Source organism: Acanthaster planci, linkage group LG05 (genome assembly GCF_054643075.1).
Source record: "Acanthaster planci isolate LZ-2023a linkage group LG05, COTS_SCS, whole genome shotgun sequence".
NCBI classification, from domain to species: Eukaryota; Metazoa; Echinodermata; class Asteroidea; order Valvatida; family Acanthasteridae; genus Acanthaster; species Acanthaster planci.
In genome coordinates this window covers 4,997,136-5,014,493 of record NC_141781.1, presented here as the reverse complement: position 1 = coordinate 5,014,493, position 17,358 = coordinate 4,997,136, and the positions used below count along the sequence as shown (strand labels likewise).

Below are 17,358 nucleotides of genomic sequence, written 5' to 3'. Positions count from 1 at the left end.
TTGATGATTTTCGATACAATAGTTAATAATTTTCGGTACAACGGAGATGATTTTCGATAAATTGGTTGATAATTTTCGGTACAATGGTTGATGATTTTCGATACAATGTTTGATAATTTTCGGTACCATGGTTGATAATTCCCGGTCCAATGGTTGATAATTTTCTTTCTCGAGTCCATGTTCAGCTAAATAGGCCTATGGCCCAACCAGAGATGGGACGTCTGTCTGGGCATTTGAGATCCCCATTGTCTGAAGAGGCTGTTTATTACTTTTTCATCCTATACATGCAGGATCCATCGATTGATCAAATCAAAAAAATATAAATAAAGTTGATACACGAATATGGTTTTTCTAATTGATATCAATCATATAAACACTTATCCTATGTTTCAACTGCTTTGACACGTGGAATAATAGATAATTTATCGGTTGATTATAAAACCCTGCAATAAACACAGCAGAAATACCCTTAGATGCCAGGAATTTGAATGGTTGTTGTAGGCCTAAAAAGTGAGAATGTAGCGGGCGTAGGTATTTGGCCAAATATGTTCAGGTGTTTTAGAGGTCTTTAATTTAATTAAATAAAGATAATAACAATTACCCCTAAAGGAAAAACTTGAGTCTCGGTCTTCTCTGGCCGCTTCTTGACTCGACGAAACAGTGAAGATTTTATATGTACAATAATTAATACTTAGGAAATGTGTCCTTCCGCGGGAACAGTCACCGTAGTGAGAAAACACTGCCTAATCAGATCCTATCCCCGCATCTGGACACAAGTTGAACTAAGAAAAAAATAGCTGCTAGATGAAGTAGTGGACCAGTGACTTGTGGAAGCTCGGCTGCACAGCGAAGGAGTGAATGTTGCATTCTGCATGCACTAAGCTTTTATACTACTTTGCTGGAATGAAGAGCTCTGCCCTGTCCATTGAATTCAATTATAAAAGCCGCAGCTCTGAACAAACAGGGGGATTAACCGACCTCTGAAAAAGCCAGGGCAGGACTGCAACGCTAAAGCTGTTCAGGAATTCACTACAGTGTGAAATCTATGTACACGCATTGCCCTTAAAGTTAGCTACTGACAGGAGGCTAAAAAGATGTTGAAACTGACAGCCAAGAATAAGCAAACAGGGGCAGATCCAGGGGGCGTGGAGCTCGCACGCCCCCTTTTAATCAAGATATATAAATTCTAAAAAAAGTATAAAGAGGTTTCTGAAAATTCCACCACAGAGCGCCTAACACAAAGTGGCTCCGGACGATACCTCACGCCGTGAGGGCATTTTACCGTTACTGATTTAGTTCATAGCCCCCTTTTGGCAAATCCAGGATCACCCCCCCCCCTGGAAAATTCTGGATCCGCCCCTGGCAAAGAAGGAAAGGGCCGAGGAATGATGATGCCCTAGAAGTAACGACGTGGGAACAACGAACTAAATCAACAAACCTGATCAGCGAAAGTTTGTAAATCAACTGATATTGACAGGGTTTGCATCTATCGGGATATGATCTTGCGCAGACAGCTGGAAGGTTCGGGGATCTGATGGTACCGGCACCGCAACATCTGACGAAGCACCCCCTTGAAGTGTGGGTGTTTGGCCCCGTAGATGATCGGGTTGACACTGCTGTTGAAGATGACCATCATTCCAGTCCAGGGAATTGCCGGATCGCTAGAAGAGATCATGCTTGAGATAGTGTAAGGAGCCAGGCATGCCACGAAAGCACAGATCACGTAGAACAAATTCTTTGTGATCTCCACCTGTAGTTTGCTAAACCTGGTGGATTGGGGGTTCTTTGGGGGTTGCGGTCGGATTGTAGTCTTGGAGCTAGACAGGTAAATCATCTCGATACTCATTCCCTTAGCCTTCATGTTCTTCAAGTGGCCTCTGATGTGGAGGTAGATCTTGATGTAGCACACCAACAAGATGATAAGAGGGATTGGGTACCCGGCGAGAGAGGCCACCAAGCTGTAGAGATCTTGAGTCTTCAAGGAGTCCTCCTGGTTGATGCAAGTCTTGTATTTCTCGGAGTATCCCCACTTGCCGAACCCGAAATAGGGTAAAGAGACTAAAACAGCAGGGTATAGCCACGTGAAGGCCAGCATAGCTGCCATCTTCTTTGGGGAGTAGATGGAGCAGTATGTGGCTTTTGTCTTGGTTATGAGAACGTATCTGTTTATGGCGATTGCAGCCAAGTTCATAACGCTACCTCCCAGACCGACGTAGAAAAGACTACCCATGACAGCGCAAACAGTCAGCGGCACGTCCTCAGGCCATCCGTTCAAGCTGAACAGTGCCAGCGCCGTGAATGGTGCCGTGTTGCACGTCAAGAAGTCGGCTACGGCCAGGTTAACCACGAAGGCGTTGGTGCGAGTCTGGAGTTTCCTACACATGATAACCGCCAGGATCACCAGGAGGTTTCCCCCGAAGCCTACAACGGCCACCAGGGTGTAGACACAGCCGATGATGATCCTTTGGACTGGGTCTTCAAGGTGAAAGTCATACTTCGTGAAAGCTCCGTCAGTTGACAACAAATCAGCCGACGAGCAATTTGTAGACGCGTTTGTAATGCTTTCTGTCATGGTGAATAAGCCAGCAGTTACGGTAAAAAAAAGCAGAATCTTTGCTTTGTTTGGCTACCGTGACTCCAAGCTTCAGTGCGGTAAGCTTGGGCCCCTTGGCAAGACTGTCAGAATGAGGAAATGAAGCTGATTTTATTTCTATGGTGACACTACTACTTTTGCTCAAACAGCTTCACACCTTTCGTTTTAATTACATGATTGATGTTTTCCTTGCAGTAACTAGCGCTCCAACATAGATCTACCGGGCTACGTGCCGAGGAGGAAATAACGATGATTCACATCTAAACTATGTTTTGCTTTTTGTTCGTTTTTACGTAAACGTTTGTGGCCAATTTCAAAACTAATCGTGTCATACATTGTATCATTTCTGGGAACAGAACAAACAAACTCTTCCTGGTTTGTAGACTTCAATCAATTTACCTGGCTTTTTTGCCTGTTTTTACTCCTCTCAGTTAGTGTTATTTCAATAACCGTGGCCTTATTCGACTTGGGACTGATGGCCTGTTGATGAATGAAATCCCTTTCATTTCCACTGAAGATTTCCCTCTTGATTTCGGTAGTTTTACATTTCCATTATGAAGATTTATCAGGAACAGAAATAAATAAAGATAATGGTAGTCAGATATTGGTGAGGTGAAAAAAATATAATTAAATAATTTCATTTAAAGGTAATGATATTTCCGCTACCGATGCACAGTCATGACCAAAAAAGTATTTGCAACATTCCTTCAAAAGCTGGGCACCTGCTATATGCAGGCTGCTGACGAGTTGCCTTTGGACTGAGCATTTTATTAGCTACTACGCGAGCGCGAGCTAGATGCAAACCTGACGTAAAGATGTTATAAGGGCCTATGCAAGTTTTCCTGAAGTCTTACAGTGGCCGAGTCAACTTCCAGGGCGGGTCAGCCTTTGCACCCTGTCCTCTGATCGCCTTCGGATCTTTATTACCCAGCAAATCAGAAGAGTACTGTGCACTGATTTTGAGTTTGGCGTCATCATTCCACAAACCTTTGTTACCGACAGAGATAGTCGCTGTTGGTAGTGGATATACGCACTTCTCGCATAGCTTAAAAGTTCCCTCATTTTTTGTTAATGATTAAACTTCCACCCGAAGTAACGACAGAAGTGTAAATAGATATTGCCCAGCCGCGTTATGATACCATATAGGTCTGGACCGTGAACCGAAGATTAAAAAGCCCAGTGTTACTGTTGTTGATTGCGTTGACCCCAAACTAAGCACTGCAAGACATATACATGTATCAAAACAGGTTCGACCTCATTGATGCAGATATATAACAGGTCTTCATCGAGAGTCATGTTCATCAAAATTCTACCCTTGGTTTGCATTGGACTGGTGATTTCGTCGACAACAGGTTAGTGTGAAAATATTGAGTTCTTACGGGGTTGTCTGGTTCTGATGTCCAATGCCCTAGTTTATTACCCGTGAAATGAGCAGGAATGGTTGGAACTGTACAGGATTGGGGCAAGTACTTTTAAGCCGAATGTATGGAAACTTTTCACTACAAGTTTACAGTTACAAGGTACCTGAGTCTGTGGCATGGTCTTATATCTGTTCACATGTTGACCTGCACGCTTGGGATGTGAAACTGGGCCATAGAGTTGGAGGTTGAAGAAAGAACCACTTCAGCGGCCTGGCCGCACTGTCCTCACCTGAGTTAAATGGGCAGAGCATTGGCAATCAGCATAGCGACGTATTAATTGAATACAACTCTACCGTCATCCCCCACACTCTAAAAACTCCGGGGTCAGATTGACCCAAAATTGGGTCCCAATCGCCGTGACCCTTTTCTGCGTCAAGAAGTGACCCCCTTTCCGGTCGTATTTGACCCTTTCTGGGTTGTCATCTGACCCAGAAAAGCGTCTCGCCGAAGGGGACCCGATTCTGGGTCAATCTGACCCCAGAGTTTTTAGAGTGCAAGGGGCAAGCCATTCCCCACTTTTTCCCCGTCCCCTAACCCCCTCCCCACCCAATTTCCAAACTTAAGCCACTGTTTAACAGCCCTCCGGAAAGTGTGAAAAGCAGAAAATTGCAGGATTCATTTCATATTTACAAGCCAGTAGAGGTATCGTCGATAACTCTAAAATAGGGTGAAAACATAATGCGAAAGCAATTCCAAAGGATGCATCTGTGTATTTTTATTTGTGCAATTTTTCATTAGCACTTTCCTTCGATTTCATTCATCCCTTTGGGTTACTCGTCTCAACATTAAAGGCAAGAGGGCTTTTATTAGAGTTTAAGAAATCCCTCTCGAGCCCGCATTAGTTCGGACTGCATCCTGGTTTGCAGGTGCTGATGTAGCAGACGTCTTGTACTCGGAAATCCAATGCTCCTTTAAGCCACCGAGGTTGTGCGACTGGACGAGCGAGACTGCTCCTGGCATAACCGCCAGGTGGAAGAGGGTGGATTTTCTGACTACGATCATTGATAGCATCTCCGACCCTTCCACAACCGGCCTCGGTTATGGCCCCTTCTCTGATCACTCGGAAGGTATGTCCTGTCCTCTATCTGCCTTTTCAAATTTAATTTTTGAGTTTCAGACAGAGAGGGTCAATGCAACGCCCCCAACGTCGTACCAGAAGTGAGGAGAGGCTAGTTATTTCCTCTCTGGATGTAGAGCTTAATTTTCTTCGAGCCATCACTGTATGTCATACGCTCTAACAAAAACAGGAGTGGACATTTCCACGAGCACGTGATACTTCCATAATCACGTGACACTGACACGTGCATTGATCAAGGCAGCTAAAACAACCCAATGCAATGTCTGAAGTGCATTCTCGTCATGTCGTTTACCAGATGCCTACTACGCCGCGGCGACTGGACGAGAGGGGCAGGTCGCGCGTCTCCTGACACCGATGATTGAAGGCAACCCAGACGCGCCAGTCACGGTGGTGTCTTTCTGGTACCACGTGGGTTCAACCACTGCCAACCTCACCGTCAGCATAATCCACGAGGACCAGACTAAGCCAAGCAGGATCATATGGGCTCTCCCTAAGGAAGGCGTGGCACTTGGAAGGGGAGATCCGTGGCTGCTTGCTAGACATACGATCAATTACCCCGCTAAGTTTCAGGTAATTTTATGGCCTGTTAAAATCTGGAGCAAAACTCCCATTGTTTACTTCCCCAATGAGTTAAATTGAGTCTGAATTGAGTGAAACGAACCCAGGAATCGATACGCCTAATAATTCGTGGTTTGAGGAACTAGATCTATCTAAACTTCTAAAGCTCATAACAGCAGAGGAAGATTCATTTCGAAATGTAATTGACATTACACTGCAGCTGAAGCTTAATAGCAAGAGATACATACAGTGGTCCTGGCTGTGTAAACCTTTGCTTGGTGGTCGGAAAAGTGACTGTACAACATCTTGTTTGGTTTGTCTCCGAGTGATCGTTATACCAAATATGCTGCTATTTTGTACAAACTGCTACCAGTCATGCACATCCACTGTCTCACTTTTTACATTTTCTGCGTAATATATCTATATTCAAGACACTCTTGCGGCAATGGTCATTTAGTTTATCGATGAAGGATGGATTCCGAGCACGGCCTATTTTTTTCCTTTTCTGAACTTATTGCAGTAGTTGGTATATTGTTCAAGTCTGCTCATTCGTTGATATGGAGTTGAGCACAAAATAGTTCAGCTCTGTAAAAAGGAAGCAAAGTGCTCACCTATTTTGTGACCTTATTTTTATTTACATAAATTTCCTCAAGACAAAGTATTCACTTTGATTTGTTCAATGCTGATATCTGCCCCCACTGGGCAGAATACTGTCGATTGAAAGATATGATTGATATCGATTTTCCGATTTCTTTCAGATTGCCTTCGATGCCGAAATGCAGAACAACGAGACCGAGTACTTTGGATTGGATGATGTTCTTCTTCAAACAGGACGTGAGTTTTTGTTTTACAACACTTTCGTTTCACTGTACGTCACGGTAATTTGTTTAAGAAAATAACTTTGGGGTTTCCTTCAGAGAAGCCATTTCAGTTTCTTGTGTATCCGTTTATGGCTCCAGCGGTTGTCAAGACGTGTGATTTCGAAGGCAACATTTTCGGCGACTTGTGCCAGTTCTACCAAGCTGGACTGGCCGAGAGCTCCGTCGACGATTTTGACTGGACGCTACAGAGCGGAGAAACGCCCTCTCTTGACACGGGCCCGCTTTTCGATCATACCTTGGGAAAGGGAGGAAATGGTAAGTCGTAACCTCATAAAGGAGCGATGCATGCACGTAATTACTGGAAGAAAGACCGGGCAAGCCACTGTAGAAAGAAACCACTGAATGGCAGAAACAGTTTCGCCCTAAACTGGACCTTGTATAGGTAGAAAAATATGCATGTATAAAGAACTGTAGGAGCAGGAGCACCCCCTCACCGGTTGAAAAGAGCCGTGTTGGTCGGGAGTGCTCATTTTGTCGGTAGCGATGCGACTGTGAGGCGTTCATTTCCTAGTAGTCCGTAAACCAGCGAAGTTCAGTTCCGCCTAAAGGAGCCTCCATTGCTAAGAATATAGCGCTCTCTCTTGGTCTAGCTCGAGGCCAGTAAGACTGGATAGGTTACGATGGACTATAAGCCCACGTATCACCCTGTGCATTCATTTTACTGTTTACGACCACAGAGCCATACAGGATCCAATGTGAGATGCCACACTTGGCAACTCTGTCCAGGCTACAAGTTAATCTCGGATAAAAGTATTCAAAATTCTTGAGCAAACACATACACAAGAAGTGCACTGCATGGATATTGCTCCTCTAAACACAACTCCAATCCTCTGGACAGCATCTCCATCCTATTCTGTCTGCTTTTGTTTGGTTGCTTGTAGGGCACTATCTTTTCATCGAAGCCACCCGCCCCGAAGAGGAGAAGACAGCGGTGCTGTATAGTATGGAATACAGCAAGCTGTCCGTTAGCCCCTGTAAACTGGAATTCTTCTACCACGCCTTCGGGAGCGATATCGGGGGCCTGAACGTGTGGCTGCCCGGCCAAGAATACGCGATAAGTCTGACAAGCGAGGACACCTGGAAGAAGTATGAACTTGATCTGACGCACGTAGTCGGGACATACAGGGTTTGTATGCCTCTTAGGTGGTCTTCCGTACTAATGCTTTTAATGTCAAAGCATTACTTGAAATAATTATGGCAGAACCAGATCAGGTATCAGATTTGATCAGACCCATTTTTCCTTTTTACCACCAGTAAAAGTAACATAAAGACTGACTATTTCTGAACTCTCTATTTTGTCCGGGAAACTATAAAAGATAACAAGTTATCCGTGTTAAACTTAACCCAGCATCTACAGTGGCTAGTTGGGAAGGTAATTGGTGTTCGGTTTTCTTTTGGGTTAAGGCACAAAGGAATACATTTCTTTGGTGTATAAAAACCAGACAACGTGAGGTCGAGGTTGTGTTCAGACGGATCGAGTGGTTTTGGGTGTCTTTTTTTAGATAGCATTTCAAGGAATGAGGGGTGACGGAAACCTCGGGGACATCGCCATTGATGACATCAGCTTAGTTGGAGATAAATGCACAGGTGAGGTACCCCTACTAGTCTAGTAATTGTTTGGATGATTAAAGTCCCATGTTTAATCACTAGGTTAACCAGTGACTGGTGGATGACGCTTCGTGCGCCTGCGCTGAAGTTCTGAGCACGCTGGTACCTAGGGCTTGGCGCGGCCGAACCGTCCGATGCACATGTAATGCATATACTGTACATAGCAATGTGCTCACAGTTATTGGAAGATGCAGTCAACCGTAATAGTCTGCTTGTAACATAATCAACTGGATTCGTCATCTCATTGTCGACAAGCCTCTAGTCAACATTTCTATTGTCCGTCATTGGGCGAAATTGCCAATCTTCAGATTGTGTTACCTTAATTGAGGACATTATGTTTTATTGAACTGACTGTAATTACGTGAAAACAACTGCGGGAGATAAAAAGGCATTTCCACAAATTAAAAAGAGATGGTGTCATTAAAAAGAGATGGTTGAAAAAATCCCATTGGGATGGCTGGTTCTGTTAATAGTGACAGGTGAATGCCTTGTGGACTTTCTACCAGAGCTGTTTATAGATAGAGTTGTCACATGAGTGTCTCGTGTTGGAACCGAAGTGATGGATTATGCGTCAGTGTACATGGAAAATTAACACGTAATGGTTACATGTTGTACTGCCCACATAATGAAGCCTGAAGTTGGCGCTTCTAGTATCTAGAGCTCTGACTAATAGCCCTTAAAGGCGCCCTCTCCGACATGACGCCATCCACAACGTCGTTATTTCGTTAAAATCAGATGCATTATGCCATCTACATGTAGTTGGCTCTATTTAGACAGAAACTTTAAATAGGATCAGGGGCTGAAAAGAACCATCATTGGCATTTGTCTTTCCAAGAGAGACCAGGATTTTTCCTCTCGTTGTGACATTGCAGGGTTTGACGCATGCACCAGCTCCCCTTGTCTCAACGGGGGAATCTGCACGCCAGACGGGGACAGCTTCACCTGCGAATGCCTCGGATGGGACGTCCCGCCAATTTGCGAGAGAGGTAAATGTCCCACTCCAACGACCCTGATAAAATATCACACAAAGAAGAAAGCACGCACCGCACGACTTACAGGGACACGTGAAAAACTTCGGCAAACGCAATCATCCAACATTGCACGAGGCAAAATAGCATTACGTGAATTTCAACTGCCAATTTTGAGGTTTCACCTCAAAGTCCTTTCTTCTACATTTTTGCCAAGATTGAAGCAGGCTGACTTCAGGTTTGATGCTTAAGGCCAGATTAGCACGTGTCCAAACTTCTTCTTTATTATCAGTTCAAAAAGATAGATCGTCAAGTAGTCTGGTGCTATAGTAACTTTGAAAATTTTGCACATTAGCAAGGCACTACACATGTATGGTATCAACCGAAAAGCAGTGTCTTGTGTCAGTCTTTTTCCTTGTTTGTATCATTATTTGTGTTGGGACTTGCCTGCGTGAATTATGAGAGTCTCCATATTTTTCTGAATGAAACCTGAATGAAACTACTTTGTAGCGATGTCGTTTTTACCCTTCCCCTATTTTTACCTGTACTCTGATCGAACATAATACATCTGTCGGACTTGAAAAAAGTCCATCCATGATCATTTATTCTTATCTAAATTGTTAAGTCATGGAAACTACACGAGTTTACACAAACAGTGACAGGTTTGATTACGGAAACTGATATCAGTATCGTTCGTGATTGTTCTCCGCATAGTTACAGCGTACATAATCATACTAACAATGGTTCTTGATTATATGTATCATTATCAGGAGGGAACACCTTTGAACTCTAATTCGCCCGCTGATTTAATACACAGGCCTATCTGGGTAGGGTGTGCTCTCTACATGCACACTGTAACACTGGTGTTGAATTCACGTCCTTTGCTATTTCTATAGGACCACTGGTCCTTTTATGGTTACATTATAACAAGGGTATTAAATCAACACCACAGTTTGTGCCAATCAGGAACTTAAGAGACATGTTTCTGAGACGGTGAATTTATAATTTTCTTCAATTCTGCATGACATTTTATCCATAATATTGTTCATGTGATTAGTACTTTTAAATAATACACCTTGTTTAATTGAGAGCTGATTCCCTGGATGACAAATGAGTCTTTTAAGTAGGTGTGTAGACAGGAATGATGTGAGAAGGGTGCTTGTGTGGGACCCCACCCACCTCACCCTTGTTGGTTTTGTCGTCCAGTCACATTACCGTTGAGACAAGAGGCCATTACGAATAACGCCACGTTGTCTAATCTTTTTTCTAATGTTCGTTTACTTTGCTGTCAGCTGATTTCCATCCAGCCAGCACGACTCGCCCCGTCGCTGTTCAGGTTGTAAGGAGGTCATACCCCTCCTCTTCTTGCGTGGTTGGTCGATGAAGATTCCTCTGTGCTTACACGTGTCCGAATACTGCGCTGTGTAGTGTTCTAAATTAAAATATTCACGCATGCATGCAATCAGTAGTTATCAGCCTGTACTTTGGAATTAGGAGGGACTTTTTGTGTTAATAATTAATCACTTTGAGCTGCAGTGTACTCGAGCGGAATCCATTCTGCATGCAGGAAGACATTTTTGTGACCAATCATAGGATTAAATTTATTCCTGGAGTTTACCTGATTCCGAAGCTTGCCATTTGGGATCCTTGAGTTTTTTCTCCTTGAAGGGAAGATGTCAGCCGAATACGTATTTCTTGCCGTTTGTTTGTTGGCAACAGCTGGGTTATTTGCAGGTTAGAAGGATTCCAGCTTCGCCGTGTTTCCGCGTTTCGCACACGAGGCCCATTTACCGGTAGCTTTCATTAGGCTGCAGGGAACGCGTCCATGTGATCATTGCAGTCTTGTTTCCTTCGTTCCCTCACGGCCTTCTCAATTTAATTCTCTCAACAGGTGAAGATCCCGCCCAGAATGCCACCACGGAGATACAGTGCGATTTCCTGCCCCTGGATCTGTGTGGTTGGCAGAGCGAGCCAGTCGAGGGCGAAGTCACAGCCACATGGGCGAGACAGTATGTGTTGTTAACCAACGTTGGTCCGTTGACTGATCATTCTGGAGGTGAGTGTCTGATGGATCTCATTTTGTAGGATCAGTCACCCCCCCCGTGTGTAGAAAAAATTCCGAAGATTATATGCCCCAGTGTATTGACGATCACATCTTGAAATGGAGATTATGTCATGAAAGGGTTTACATGCGTTATGAAAAAAATATATCTACACCTTTCGAGTGCATCTTTCGGGCCAATTGACGTTCCTGACACTTCTTCACATTACCATTTTTAAGGGTGTTTCATGGTGAGTGGGTTGCTAAGGTGCAATTAATCACAGAAACAACGGCTTCATGTGTCAGTTGCAAACGGTGAGAAAAATGCCCATGAAAATATTATCAAGAAGAGTGTCTCGTTATTTTCTGAACTTAAAACGACAGATGCTTATCGTGTAAATTTTGTTGTCCTATTTTTTCATGGACCCTTTAGAAAACTTTGTTTTGTTATTCCTTAATTCAGATGAATACTACGCTCGGACTGCGGGGACAGAGGGCACTTTGTCGAGAATGTTGACGCCGATGATTTCAGGGAGCCGAGATGCTCCCCACACGGTGCTGACGTTCTGGTACCACAGCAGCTCCGCACGGTCCAATCTGACGGTGAAGATCGTCCACGAAGAGTCCTCCAAACCCATGGAGACCGTTTGGTCATTCCCTGCCGAAGGGGTTTCCATGGAGAGATATGACCCTTGGCAAAAGGCCAGAATGAACATAAATTATCCCGCCAAATTTCAGGTGAGTGACGATGATCCTCTTATCACTGTTGCTTATTGTAGTTCTTTCCTCAAAAACAATTCATTTCGTAGCATTTGGTCTGCCCTCGACATCTGTCGGTATTCCACATAGTTATATTACACTCTCTGACTGCTGCTTCATCTTAGGATAGGCTACCCTCAGAGATTACTCATGCCGTCATTCCTTTGTATCTTTCACATTAGTCCTTACAACTTTTTCATCTTACCATTCTTTTCATTCTTTCATTCAGCGCAAAGGTAAAAAAAAAACACCACTCAATCCAAAATTATCAAATGCAGTTGAAACATTTCTACAGATGTATAAGAAGAAAAAAATAGACATTAATCGTTTTTCACGATTGAAAATGCTTTGTGTTAGTAGACAGCAGACGAGTGTTACAAGAAGGAAACATCGCTGTAACCATCAGGGCCGGGATATAAAATGTGTGTAACAAGTTTTTTGTGGTAAATAAAAAGTAATTGTGCAAAGGAACCATGACCTTGTACGACGTTTACATTATATCGAAATCTAGGATGAAAGGTTGATTGGTTGGCGGAAAGATGCGTAGACCCAGCTATCAGTTTCAGACCTCGTCATTCCATTCAAACAGTTTTTGTCTTCTATTTTCATAGATTGCTTTCGAAGCACGAATGACTGACTCAAATAACGCCTATCTTGCTTTAGATGACGTCTTGCTTCAGACTGGAAGTAAGTCAGTGACACAGTACCGTTCAGCTAATGTAATGTTAATTGCAATTGTAAAAGCTAGAAGCTCGACTTCGCCTTTTTTGTCTTGCTTTGTTTTGCTTGGTTGCTTACAAGTCAAGTACTTATTACGGCATTTGACATGAATGGTATTGATAAATTTTCAGCCACCCAACCACTAACATAATTATGTTCTATTCGAAGCCTCTTTCGATATATTTATGAGAGTGTTTTTAGTTGTTAAATAAGCGTTTCAGCTTCAACATATGAAGGAACAGTTGGTGACAGTACCAACACGGACGAAGTATCGAGGTTGGTTTGTATTTTGAGTCGTCGCTGTTGAACAGGACAAACGAAACAGACTGTACTCGCCAGGAGGGGCGATCAAGGTTTGAAAAAGAGCCAATATATCCTGCCGATCGGAGAGTTTTCATAGCAACGCGCTTCTACAGAAAATGAGTCTCAATTTTAAATGGGGTTAAAATTTCACAAGAAAGTGGGTTTAAAGATCCGAAGTTGCCAGTTTCACAAAAGACAGGACTCATTCAAATTTCCTATTGCTCTTTCTTCCCTGAAACAGAGGTGCCACAAAGCTGTGATTTCGAGGGCAGTCTCTATGGTGACCTGTGCTTCCTTGACCAAGTATCTCATAACACCGTCGATCAATTTGACTGGACGAGGCAGAGCGGCCAAACACAAACTGCCGGCACTGGCCCTATGTACGACCACACCTTTGGACAAGATAAAATAGGTAAGTGCAACTCTTGGGTGACATCGTGGACCGTCACTTTCAAAATGGGACCTAGCCGATAAGACAAATGTGGGAAAGATGACCTTTGCGCACACATTCCACCTTGGTCTCCTGAGTAGGCCAACTGGTTACAAAAACAGGAAATTCTATCATTTTGAATTTCAGAGGGAACAAAAAAGATATCCCGACCAAGGATTGTATGTCTGAATTAACACAAATTGTCACAAATTACCATGCAACTATCAACAAATAAACATATGCTCCCTAAGTAATGGGACAAATGGGGAAAAGCCGGTTTAACCAAGGAAACTTATCATTTCGACAAACTTTGGCCAACCATCAAAAAGAAGGCGATATGGGAGATAAACTGAACTCAACACTTTGTAGATTTAAATGGATGGAGGGCACAAGGAGACAAAACTGCATTTTCCATTCTCTTGAAGGCCGTTACATGTACATAGAAGCCTCTAACCACACGGCTGGCGACAAAGCAATCCTCGACGCTCTGAAGTTTTACAAGATGGAAGGGTCGGCGTGCAAACTGGAGTTCTACTACCATTCACTTGGGTCAAACCTGGGCCAGTTGAACGTGGCCGTGTCCGACCAGGTGAATCAAGTACCTCTGACAAGTCAAGATGTGTGGAAGAAGCATGAGATCGATCTTAAAAATGTAGCCGGGCCATATAAAGTAAGTTTGTCAACTTGTCTATCTCGAATTATGAGACGCTTTATGCTACTTTTAACAAATACATTTTCAATTCGAAAACAACTCGACTGTGCGTACGTTAGCGCACCGAAAATAAGCAGTTCTGTTACTCGTTAGCCAGTTAACATAATTAAAAACCATTCCTATGATATGGGTCTGTGCAGATCACTTTTGAGGGCGTGGTAGGCAATGGACCACAAGGTGACATTGCCATCGATGACATCAGCCTGGTTGGAAATGACTGCATGGGTAAGACATGTCTCCATCTACAAATTCAAGTATTCGCTGGCAGTACAAAGGCGTATAGTTATCATAAAGTTATTAAAGTTCTCTCAAAAAAATGAGGCTGTGTGAAAATGAAGCAAAATACTTAGACCAGAAGGTACCTGCAGGGCCAATTTCATAGAGCTGCTTAAGCACAAAATTTGCTTAAGCGGGAAAAACTTTGCTTAATAAACAAAGGCTACCAGCGCAAACTCTATCTGATAGGCCAAGTCATGCTAACCAAAAACAGCTAAATACGATCCCAAAACAATATACATAACATGGAGTTTTGGCTGGTTACCTGATTTATCAAGTAAGGTTTTTTCGCACTTAAGCAAATTTCATGCTTAAGCATCTCTGTGAAATTGGCCCATCGGCTTTCCTATTCTCACATCTGAATGATAATACTACACCGTAATGTATTATTCTGCCACCTTACAGAGGTCGACATGTGTGCAAGCTCGCCCTGTCTGAACGGAGGGACTTGCACTCCTACGGGTACAAGCTATACGTGCAGCTGTCGTAAGGGATATCCCGGATCGCATTGCGAAGCACGTACGTAGAGATTTGATTTCGTGTGTGTAGACAGGAGAATGGTTAACACCATGCGGTCACGGTATTGACGGATGCGATTGTTGACTGAAATTAAACCTGTAAGGATTCCTGAGGTGAATGCATTTATAGCAAGAAGGTGTAAACGTTATAGAACGGTAGAGTGTATGATTTAAAATTGAGTCTTTTTTGCTTGATCCACAGCGCCAGTTTACGAGCCGATGGACACCATGACGATCGTTGCTATCTGCGTGGGCTGTGGGTGCGCCTTCATTGTCCTCCTTGTCGTGGTGTATTTGATGTGGTCCAGTTGCCGTGGCAACAGAGGTAGCAAAGAGTACGAGGTGGACGACTCCACAGACGGCACGCAGCTGGCCATGTCAAACGACGGGCTCGAGGCCGAAAATAACGAGCGGGAGAAGCACGGGGAGGTTAGGATCTAGTGGCTTCCATGCACGACGGGTTCAGGGAATCCGCAGGCTTTGAAAGTAGTTGAAACTATCTTTGTCAGTTGCAGAGAACAATGTGTCGCAATGATTTCTTTGTACATTGAACCGTAGACCAAGGAAAAAATGTTCTCACATTACATTTACAAATCTTAAGATTCCTTCTTTTGTCGGGCCTACACATTCAGATTGCATATGGCAGATTACAATTCTTACAAACATCAACGCTTGTGTTAATAACTTCACTACAGAAGATGTTGCTTCAAATCATTTTTATGGCTATCTTAAGAGCAAGAAATTGGGTATCTGTAGCAAGTTTGACGAAATAGTCATTCTTGCAAAGCTATGTATCTTTCGCCACCGAGTATGTCTTTCACCGGGTTAGTTAAGGTCCATTCAGCTCTCCTGTCTCCTTTTGTATAGATATGATCAAACATAGAGAATTTTATGTGAGTAAGTGGTTAAATTTTAAGCTTTTCAACCTTATTTGGAAAGGAATGAAGGGAAGATTTGGCACGATTAAAGACCCCAAAGGAATTTATAAAAGAGGCAATTTAATGTTTAAAACATGCGTGCACATCCCCTGAATGGGTGTATGTACCGGTAGTCCGTCGCGTCTGCGCATGGGCGCCCGGGTCACAGCGTCCTTGTTCTTCATTTTTTTTGTGTGCGTGTATAATGATGGATATTCATTGTTATTTCATTGAGAGTACATACTTGTGCATTGTATTCAGATCAGGTAGATCAGTGTGAACAGTCCCATTTCAGTGTGCTGCTTTTAAAATGGACGTCACTGGGAAAAACAACATGGCTGTGAGGATCTTCAATTAAAAGCTACCCCCAAAGTTTCATCCTCATTCTAGTCTGGGTGCACATCGTTGAAGTCAGTCGCGAAGGTGAATGTGTTATGCTTTTTCTGACGTTAAAACTTTGCAATTCGCATGTCTTCTTCGGCTTGAACCATTTTTCTATATTAGACAGCAAAATAGTCGAACTATGCACAGATTCTTTGCGATTTATTTAAGTACTGCAAAATTGATGGCTCATAACGTTGAGGTTAGTTATTCATATTTTTTCTTTTCATCGGTCGTGTATATCGTGTAAATGGGCTGAAGTTCCCCTAAGAAACTTCAAATTACACATTCTTTTGTCCGGATAAAATGCCATAAAAGCATCTAAGGTGAAACAATCAGGTACGTGTATTACCAATTAAGTAGGTGAAAACATACTCTCTGTGGAAAACATGACGGTTTTACCAACTGGTCAGAGTTATTAGCCGATAAGGGCCAGAAAAAGCTGAAAACGATGTGTTCAACAGAAATAGTTATTTAGTCAAAAAATGTTTGATTCATATTGAATGTTTCAACATATTAGTACTGTAGCATTTATGCAATACTAAGCGGAATATACTGTGGCAATATTTTTTATTGACATGGTCACCTCTTTTCTTTGTTCCTTTTTAATATGTTTTTGCAAGTTTTGTTAGTTAATACGACCAACAACGTGCCTTTTGTGCTTGCTTGTATATTTTATAATAAAATGAAAAGCCAAACTACAGGTCACTAGAGGTAACGTATGACAGAAATCTACAGTTTTGGTAGTCAGAAATAGAAAGAAGATTTTTACTCAAATGTTTGCCCTAACGAGATTTAAATTCACATATATTTATGAACTGTTACCACTCTAACGAAGCCTCACGCGTCTGCCAGAGATGTCAGTTTGTAACGTTATACAAATCAAACTTTAATTGGTTGCTGATGTGCTGAAGAAAAGTGTGTTTATATCCAAACAGAATTTGAATAAAACATATGTTAATGTAAAATATTATTGTTTGATGCCAGTGTTTGACTCTAACTCTTTTGTCCATGACGTGTTAAGGGTATTTTTTAGTCATTGTCTTTCTGGACCCATCGAAGACTTCACTTTTGCAATCATCGCAAAAAGTTAAAATATCAAACGCGATTTGTGGTTAACGAGGACTCCCCGTATAGTGCATTTGCTATTTACACTGGCTTATGGAACCTACTGCCCTCCCGTTAAAATGCTCA

The 17,358-nt window shown here is 42.8% G+C and overlaps 2 protein-coding genes across 2 annotated transcripts; one reads left to right on the top strand and one right to left on the bottom strand.

Moving 5' to 3' along the window:
* Positions 1-382: 382 nt before the first annotated feature.
* Positions 383-2,992, bottom strand: LOC110986815 (melanopsin-B-like). Its single transcript, XM_022249032.2, has one exon. It carries the CDS (start codon positions 2,570-2,572, stop codon positions 1,487-1,489), a length of 1,086 nt encoding a protein of 361 aa, XP_022104724.2. The 5' UTR covers positions 2,573-2,992; the 3' UTR covers positions 383-1,486.
* A 766-nt stretch (positions 2,993-3,758) lies between these two features.
* On the top strand, positions 3,759-17,134 carry LOC110986825 (MAM and LDL-receptor class A domain-containing protein 1-like). The gene is made up of 16 exons (XM_022249050.2): positions 3,759-3,945; positions 4,881-5,081; positions 5,388-5,662; positions 6,409-6,484; positions 6,610-6,786; positions 7,413-7,657; positions 8,034-8,118; positions 9,012-9,125; positions 10,999-11,163; positions 11,612-11,886; positions 12,519-12,594; positions 13,172-13,342; positions 13,786-14,030; positions 14,213-14,297; positions 14,754-14,867; positions 15,069-17,134. The coding sequence occupies exons 1-16, from the start codon at positions 3,855-3,857 to the stop codon at positions 15,305-15,307; spliced, it is 2,634 nt and encodes an 877-aa protein (XP_022104742.2). The 5' UTR covers positions 3,759-3,854; the 3' UTR covers positions 15,308-17,134.
* The last annotated feature ends 224 nt before the right edge of the window (positions 17,135-17,358 follow it).